The following is a 9,545-nucleotide window of genomic DNA, read 5'->3' on the forward strand; positions in this document are numbered from 1 at the left end:
TAACCACTGTCTCCCTTAGCAACAGAAATTTTGGACTCGGTTCTCGTTCGTAAGCCGAGGATGACCTGTATTGAAAACTATATTCTAATAAAATCAACTGAAATTATCCTGTAGCCACAAATCTCTCCTTTTCTACACAGCTAGTGGTGGGTTTCACATTGTGTTGCTACGGGTTCGCCCCCCGTGCGCCCGTTTGCCCCCCGTGCACCCTTTTGCCCCCCGCGCGCCCGCTCGCTTTGCGCGTGCACCTTCCATGCATGCGCGTTGCTCGTGCACACCTCTTCCATGCATGCAAGCGGCCTCAAAACTGTGCCTAAATAAGACAGCATAGAGCTGGGGAGGGCCCACCCACAATCTCCGCTACCAGTTCGCCAAAACCAGTACGAACTATCTGAATACCACCTCTGTACACAGCATATGTCAATTTGATGTGGCTTTTTGGACCCTATGAATCGATGCAAACAGTAAACTCACGTTCCTTATGACGTGTAAACTTCAGAATCCTTATCCAATATTAATGATTAATAATTGCTTGATAGGAATATATAGGAGGCGTTTTTTTGAATGGAGAGATTTGTGCTGACAAATTCACTCTTGCGACATGTAAACATTAGCTGTAGAAGTATTTTCTTGGGGAAAAGGCTAACCAGGCCGATCGGGAATTAAAAGTGTTTTTTGTGCAGCCAGCTGGTTTTAGCGAGGAATGTGCAAGCTTTCGAACCTCACAGTGCGCTTTGTCAAGCCGATTGCAAAAGCTGCCACTTATAAAAACCTTTTGCGTCTTTTCCTATCTTGGAAAAAAAACCCCCAAAAACTGTCAGGTTGTCTGTGGAGATTTCATGAGGAAATCTTGCTACACTTAAAGCTTATTTGTGCAGAAATGGGGGAAATGTTTATACTTTTAATAGAAAAAAGAAAGACGTGGAAGGAATTAGGAATTAACACAGTGGTGAAATCCAATTTTTTTTACTACTGGTTCTGTGGGTGTGGTGTGGCTTGGTGGGCATGGCTTGGTGGGGTTGGCAGGGAAAGGATACTGCAAAATCCCCATTCCCTCCCCACTTCTGGGGGAAGGATATTGCAAAATCTCCATTCCCATCCCACTCTGGAGCCAGCCAGAGGTGGTATTTGCCAGTTCTCCAAACTGGTCAAAATTTCCGCTACTGGTTCTCCAGAACCTGCTGGATTTCACCCCTGAATGAACAGCTGTCACCTTACAGAGTGTATTGGCACCATAAAAAATGTAATAAGTAAAATGATAAAATTAAAAATATTAAAATATTAAAAGTAGAGTTAAATAAAGCTGAGATGACAGGCTGACAAGTTGTGTGCTTGGTAAAATTCTGACATTCGAATTTTCAGGAAAAATTGAGCGTGATTTTATTCACCGGAAGCTTTAATCTCTTTCCTAGGTTGTGAAGTTGGAACGAACATTACCAAAAGGATCAGCAAGTGAGAAGTACTGAATTCCTGGGGCGGATCCTACCTGGAGCAAAGTCCTAGAAAGGTGGGAGACTGCACGGCGACTCATATTTCCCTCTATGTTTTAGAAACAGCAGCAGAGCTACTCTGTTTCCCCAAAAATAAGACATTCCCTGATAATAAGCCCTGCCCGAAAATAAGCCCTCCTTGAAAATATTTAACCGCATGTGCAGCCGGTCCCCGCCATTTCCTCTGGTTAGGGTTAGGGAAACAGAGCTGGAAAATCAGGTAAGACGGCAAGAGGAACCCCGTCTTGCTCCACGCGCCCCAAAATAATAAGACCTCGCTGAAAATAAGGCCAGGCGCTTATTTCAGGGTTCAAAAAAATATAAGACAGGGTTTTATTTTCAGGGAAACACGGTAGTCCTCGACATATGACCATGATTAGGAACAATAGAATTCCTGTTGCTAAGCAAGGAGCGAGTTGTGAGTTGGGCTTCTTAAAGCAGCCACATAGAGAAACGCTGCTCAAATCCATCGTCTCGACAAGTCAATAGGGGGAAAACCGATTCACTGAAGGACCTCGTGATTCAATTTTATGACCTTTTGTGCCACGGTTGTTCGTTAAACAAATCATTGCAGCTGTTCAGTGAATCATGTGCTCCTTCAGTGCAGAGGTGGGTTTGACTTACCTTTACCACCGGTTCGTCTGTGTGTGCGCACGCTCGCTTCGCGTGTGGCCTGTCGGTGCATGCGCCCCGCCTTACGCATATGCGCTTTGCTCACTTGCACGCCTCCCGCACATGTGCCCAGCCTCGAAAACGTGCCTAAATAGCATGACTTGGAGCCGGGGCAGGTGGGCAGGCCCATCCCCGATCGCCGCTACCAGTTCGCCTGCAGAATACCACCTCTGCTTCAGTGAATCTGTTTTCCCCTGTTGACTTTGCTTGTCGAGATGATAGATTTAAGCAGCATTTCTCAACATGACCGCCTTAAGATGAGTGGACTACAACTCCCAGAATCCCCTGGCCAGCATAGTGGCCAAGCTGAAAAAATGCTGGATTAGAATATCTCTTAGTATTGGGTAATACATCACCCTGCCAAATTGTAATTTCTACCTTAATGAATTTAATTTTCTATGCTTTTCCATTGGTGCCTTTTGTGGATAAGTTTGCTGGACAATTCAGATTGGTTGATCCAGATTGTCAGGGTTTCAAGACGCATAGCAAGCAAAACTCTGAGGCAGGTAGATTCCTCAAAGAATAGCTTTATTGGATATATCATATTGGCACAGATCTGGTGAAAACCGACTCTGAAGGTTCCTGCGGTTTTTACCTAATTAAAAGTAAAAGTTTGTCACTTTCTCAAAACAATCAGCCGCATAGTCCAATTACGGCGTTGTCTGGTGACATCACTCCGTCTTCCTCCAACCAGGTGTGAGAATGTCCTTGGTTCCCAAGAGAAGTGTCTTGTTTTGACTACACAACCCCAGCTATCTCTAATCCATCTTCCCTATCCCTCAGCTCCAGTGTGGCAACACTGAAGCTTCCAAAATGGCTTTCGTCAAGTCAGCTTCAGGGTCGACACCACAAAAGCTCATCAGGGTGAGGTCTCATTTATACTTGCATCCACACGAGATCCACAGGGTGAGAAAATAGGACCCAAAAAATAAAAACATTCTACATATAAACCATTACACTTCTACGGTAGCATCAGATCAGTTTTCAGAACCGTACAATTTGAATATATCTCGAATAGGATTTCCCCTTATTTTTATGTTTTAAGCCTTGAGAGATTTACAGCTTCTTGTTTCTGTGCCTAAGATGGACAAGGAAGAAGAGAGTACGCGGGAGATCCTACTCCCTGATTGGCAAGACAGCGCTCATGGTATTACCATCAAAGAGACGGATGAAGGCGTCTTCGTGAAGCAGATCCAACACGACTCGCCAGTCGCCAAGACAGGAATTGTACAGGAAGGTTAGTGAAACTATCTTGGGGCCACTACAGAATAACAAAGTTGGAAGGCATCTTGGAGGTCTTCTAGTCCAACCATCTCCACAAGACTCTATACCAGGAGGAGCCAGTGATGGCTAACCTTTTTGCCGTCGTCTGCCAAAAGCAGGGGGAGTGTGGGGGGTAGCGCACAGAATGTACTCACACCCCCGCCCCCCTGCGCATGCACGCGCGACCCCCGTGCTCCCCCTGCTTTTGGCTTTCTTGGAGCCTGGGGAGGGTGAAAACAGCCTTCCCCACCCCACCAGAGGCTCTCCTGAGGCCGGAAATGGCCCGTTTCCCAACTTCCAGTGGGCCCAGAAGGCCCATTTTTCACTCTCCCAAGCTCCAGAGGCTTTCTAGGAGCTTGGGGAGGGCGAAAACAGCCTTCCCCACCCCACCAGAGGCCCTCTGGAGGCCAGAAACAGACCATTTCCTGACTTCCAGTGGGCCTGGAAGGCCCAAAAATCAGCTGGCTGGCCGGCGAACGCATGCACACTGGAGCAGAGCTAGGGCAACGCTCACGTGCCCACAGATATGGCTCCGTGTGCTACAGGTGCACCATCACGGCTCTATACCATTCTGGACAAATGTTACTTCTACCCAGGGGTGGGCTGCTGGAGGTTGGTAGGGGTTCGGGAAAACCTCTAGCTAAGATTCTGTGCAGTTCGTTGAACCCCCAATCCCACTCCTGATTGGCCCCGCCCACCCCTCCCCTCCCCTCCCCTGAGTCCCCACACAGCCCATTTTGGATGCAGGTAAGTGCAGGGTGTGCGCGGAGGCTTAGGGAGGACGAAAAACGGGCCTACCGGAAGTTCGGGAAGGCACGTTTCCGACCTCCAGAGGGCCTCTGGAGCCTGGGGAGGCTTTTTTCACCCTCCCGGAGGCTCAAATAAAGCCTCCAGAGCCCAGGGAGGGCAAAAATGCCTCCCCCCGCCGTGGTGCAGGAGGCCAACTAGGCCATGCCCACCATAGCCACACCCACCCAGCAACTGGGCAGAGAACCCTTTGCTAAAATTTTTGAAGCCCACCCCTGCTTCTATCTTAGATTGCTTCTCTCCTTCAGGCTTAACGTTGCCAAGATTGGAGACCCATGGACTAGAAGATCTCCAAGATCCCTTCCAACTCTGTTATTCTATTATCTTGATGTCTCCTTGAGCTCTTCCTAATCTAACAACCAAATCCTCACTTTTCTCATTCTGCAGGTGACCAGATTGTGAGCGCCACCATCTATTTTGACAATGTGCACTCAGGGGAGGTCTCGGAGCTCCTTAAAAATGTAGGTCATCACACAGTGGGCCTGCGGCTACAGAGGAAAGGAGACCGCTCCCCGTTGCCAGGGCAGTCTGGTTCCTACGACGTGTTTCCTCCAAGGAGCCCAGAAGTTGTTTTGGTGAGTAAGTGTGAAAAAGAAGAAGAATGGAAGAAGTGTGTATGTGTGGAATCTTTAAGGAACACAACAAGCCACTTTTCCTTGAGTGCCTGACTTCATTCTAGGTCAAGGGTGCTCAAGTTTGAGATTGAACTAGAACCAGTGGTGGGATTCAAATAATTTAACAACTGGTTTTCTGCCCTAATGACCATCTGGGTAGGCGTGGCTCGGTGGTCATGTGACCGTGTGGGCGTGACCAACTCGACATCACTCACATCGATGGGCACTTCGCCTTAGCTGTTACAATGTAATAAGGGTTAACCAGAGAGGCAGTTTCTGTAAGCAGGGCAATAAAGATTAGGCTAGAAACAACATCAGAATATTGTAATTCCTTACAAGATTAGCCCTATAAAGTGGAATAAAAACAAAATAAGATTTCTCCCAACAACCGGTTCTCCAAACTGCTTAGAAAGTTAACAACCAGTTCTCCCGAATAGGTGCAAATTGGCTGAATCCCACCAGTGACTAGAACTAAGGATAAATTTCCTGACAATGAGAACAATTAATCAGTGGAACAGAAGTTGCCTCCAGAAGTTGTGGATGCTCCATCATTGGAGGCTTTTAAGAAAAGACTGCACAGCCATTTGTCTGGAACTGTATAGGTTCTCCTGTCTGAGCAGGGAGTTGGACTAGAAGACCTCCAAGGTCCCCTCCAACTCTGTTATTCAGTTCTTGCAGCCAGGGTATAATTAGCGAGAGCACTAGAGACCCAGTTTGATTCACTTCCTGCAAATAATTGAAAAAGCCATGTGGTACAATTTCACCATCAGGGAGAGAAAAAAGCAAACTGGGGAAGGCAGGCCGAAGATGGACCATCTCCATGAAGAGGGGTGGGTTTCCCTCCCTCCCTCCTTCCCATGCAAGCACAAGCAAGCATAAGGTGGCAGCTGACGGGGCCATTTCAGGTCCCAGGGACTGCAGTGGTTTGGTGAGCCTCAATTCAGACCCCCCCCCTTGAGAAAGGACCGAAGTGGGGCTCACTTTCTCATTTAGGGAGGGGGCACTGATTGGCACGAGGAGGAGCCAGGAACATAGTTTGCCCATGTAAACTTTTCTTTCTCTTTCTTTCTTTCTCCCTCCCTCCCTTCTTTTCTCTCTCTCTCTCCTTGCTTCCTTCCTTTCCTTCCTTCCTTTTTCCTCCCTCCCCCTCCTTTCCTTCCTCCATCCTATCTCTTCCTTCCCTCCCTCCCTCCTTCTCTCCCTTTTTCCTTTTTTTCTGCCTTCTTTCTTTCTCCTTCCTTCTCTTCTTTCCTTCCCCTCCCTCCCTCCCTTTCTTTCCTCCCTCCCTCCAACCTATCCCTCCCCTCCCTCCTTCCTTCCTTCTCTCTCCCTTACTTCCTTTTCCTTTTTCTGCCTTCTTTCTTCCTCCTCCCTCCTTTCCTCCAACCTATCCCTTCCTTCCCTCCCTCCCTCCTTCCTTCCTTTTCCTTTTTATGCCTTCTTTCTTTCTCCTTCCCTCTCTCCTTCCCTTCCCCTCCCTCCTTCCCTTCCCTTCTTTCCTCCAACCTATCCTTTCTCTCCCTCCCTCCTTCTCTTTTCTCTTTTCCTTTTTTCTTCCTTCTTCCTTTCACCTTCCTTCCTTCCCCTCCCTCCCTTCCCTTCTTTCCTCCAACTTATCCCTTCCTTCCTCCCATCCCTCCTTCCTTCTCCCTCCCTCCCTCCCTTTTCCTTTTTTCTGCCTTTCTCCTTCCTTCCCTCCTTTCCTTCCCCCCTCCCTCCCATGAAGTTTCTTTCCTTTTTAGAACTCTTATAAAAGTACCCAGAAGCTTAGAGAACAACAAAAAAAAGAACATTTCCTCCTTATTTAATTGTTCCTTTTAGCTGTGATCAGTAGTGTGATCGATCAGCAAGCTTTCAAGAGACTGGACTGCCTTCTATCAGAAGTGGTGTAAGGTCTCCTGCTTGGGTGGGGGGGGGGGATCGGGGGGGTTGGACTAGATGACCTACAAGGTCCCTTCCAACTCTGTTATTCTGTTAATCTCTTAGGGTGATCGGTACTGACAAACATCGATTCATAGCTCTCTTGCACAAACAATCATCTGATTGAGGGCAAGCCAGTTGCAGGGCCTTAGGAGCATGCAGTGGTGTGCAGCTTCTGTGCCGCCAGAACCTGCCGCAATTTGCACAAGGATAGTGACAAAGGGTGTCCATTGCCTTGTGCTCCAGGTCCCGGTGGTCCCGGCTTCCCCTCGGCCTTGTCAGGATGATCTATCTGCCAATCAAACAGCAACTTCCAATCACACAGCAGCTGCCAATCAAACAGCAGCTACTAATCACACAGCAGCTGCCAATCAAACAGCAGCTACTGATCACACAGCAGCTGTCAGTCAAGCAGCTGTGTTGGGCTTCGGGGAGGAGGCGGGAAGACAAAATGGCTGCCTGGCAGCTCCGAAGCCCTCATGAAGAAGAGGCTGGATCAATGGAGCCAAAGCCCAGGGTTCAAAATACTGAGAAAAACCGGGGAGGGGAAAAGGCAGCCATGCTGAGGAAAGGCAACCGGGAAAGGAGGCAGCAGCTGAAAAAACAGGGCAGGGAGAGCCAGCCTGAGGGAAAAATTTCCCTCAGCTGGAGCCAAGAATTGAAGATAGGAGAGAAATAATAATAATAATAACAATCATGGGAAGGACTCAGTAGGTGGATAAAAATGCCAAATCCAATCTAAATATCTGGCTAACTCCAGCCATTTTATTTATTTTATTTTATTTTATTTTATTTTATTTTATTTTATTTTATTTTATTTTTTATTTTAATTTAATTTAATTTAATTTAATTATTTATTTTATTGTTTATTATTTATTTTAATTATTTTATTTTACCAATATATTATTTTATTTGACTTGATTTGATTTTACCGGTAATATATTATATTTATTTTATTATTTTATTTTATTTATTATTTATTTTAATTTATTTTAATTATTTTATTTTATTATTTATTATTTATTTTAATTTCATTTCATTATTTTATTTTACCAATATTTTATTTTATTTTATTTTATTTGACTTGATTTATTTGATTTTACCGGTAATATATTATATTTATTTTATTATTTTATTTTATTTATTATTTATTTTAATTTAAAATTCGGACAGGCACTTGCCACACAACATCCCAGACTTAACAATTGTTAAAAATGTAATCTATTGTGGGATTCCAGGGTTTTTTTTGACTGTGGTGGGAATCAGTTCATGCCATTAAGCATGATTTTTGAACTGATTTGTATTTTGCTAATCTGGATTTGAGTGGCACATGTTTGTTTGAACCTAGCTATGATATATTTCCAGATTAGGTGCAAGGTAAGATCATTGGTGGGTAGAGGTAAGAAATGAGCAATATTTTCAGAGAATAGAATAGAATAGAATAGAATAGAATAGAATAGAATAGAATAGAATAGAATAGAATAGAATAGAATAGAATAGAATAGAATAGAATAGAATAACAGAGTTGGAAGGGATCTTGGAGGTCTTCTAGTCCAACCCCCTGCCCAGGCAGGAAACCCTACACCACTTCAGACAAATGGTTATCCAACATCTTCTTAAAAAATTCTAGTTTTGGAGCATTCACAACGTCTGCAGGCAAATTGTTCCACTGTTTAATTGTCCTCACTGTTAGGAAATTTCTCCTTAGTTCTAAGTTGCTTCTCTCCTTGATTAGTTTCCACCCATTGCTTCTTGTTCTACTCTCAGGTGCTTTGAAGAATAGTTTGACTTCCTCTTCTTTGTGGCAATCCCTGAGATATTGGAACACTGCTATCATGTCTCCCCTAGTCCTTCTCTTTATTAAACTAGACATACCCAGTTCCTGCAACCGTTCTTCATATGTTTTAGTCTCCAGTCCCCTAATCATTTTTGTTGCTCTTCTCTGCACTCTTTCTAGAGTCTCAACATCTTTTTTATATCGTGGCGACCAAAACTGAATGCAGTATTCCAAATGTGGCCTTACCAAGGCATTATAAAGTGGTATTAACACTTCCTGTGATCTTGATTCTATCTCTCTGTTTATGCAGCCCAGAACTGTGTTGGCTTTTTTGGCAGCTGCTGCACACGGCTGGCTCCTATTTAAGTGGTTGTCCACTAGGACTCCAAGATTCCTCTCACAGTTACTACTATTGAGTAAGGTACCATATATGAGGTACCTGTGCATTTTGTTTTTCTTCCCTAAATGTAGAACCTTCCTTTTTTCACTGTTGAATCATAGAATTATACGCACACACACACACAAAATCATACATTGGTGGGGGTGTCTACAATTTTCAATAAGAGAAGGAAAAAAAAAAATCAAGTGCTTGGCTGATCATATTGTCAAAGTGGGCCATTGTCCTCTTGTCTTGAGCAACATTGTGCCACCAAGCCGCTCATGTTTTCTATCCAAACCACTCAGAAAAACAATTAGCAGAGATATCCCACTTGGCTGGATGTCCTGATATTGTACAATTCCAGAGGAAGTAAGCCTATTTGAACTAACTAGAAAATGCAGAGAAGAGTAACAAAGATGGTTACGGGACTGAAGGCTAAAGATATGATGAATGCTTGCACGAATTGGATAGGTCTACTCTAGTGAAAAGAAGGCCTGGGGTGACAGCCTTCCAATATTTGAGGGGCTGTCCCAGAGAAGAGGGGGTTGACCTATTCTCCAAAGCACCAGAAGGCAGGATAAGAAGCAATGGATGGAAACCCATCAAGGAGAGAACCAACCTAG

At 44.9% G+C, this 9,545-nt stretch overlaps 1 protein-coding gene across 2 annotated transcripts in view; it reads left to right on the top strand.

Annotated features, from left to right (window-relative positions):
- Window positions 1-9,545, top strand: part of AHNAK (AHNAK nucleoprotein) — an 88,155-nt gene that overhangs the window by 58,814 nt on the left and 19,796 nt on the right. For both annotated transcript variants that reach the window (XM_070950551.1, XM_070950552.1), the window contains exons 2-4: window positions 1,413-1,507; window positions 3,246-3,399; window positions 4,620-4,807. In XM_070950551.1, coding sequence (XP_070806652.1) covers window positions 3,246-3,399; window positions 4,620-4,807 — 342 coding nt within the window. In that variant the 5' untranslated portion in view covers window positions 1,413-1,507. The remainder of the gene's footprint in view (window positions 1-1,412; window positions 1,508-3,245; window positions 3,400-4,619; window positions 4,808-9,545) is intronic.

This window comes from Pituophis catenifer, unplaced genomic scaffold (assembly GCF_029215685.1).
Source record: "Pituophis catenifer annectens isolate HBS135680 unplaced genomic scaffold, rPitCat1.0.hap2 SCAF_10, whole genome shotgun sequence".
In the NCBI taxonomy this organism is placed as follows: domain Eukaryota; kingdom Metazoa; phylum Chordata; class Lepidosauria; order Squamata; family Colubridae; genus Pituophis; species Pituophis catenifer.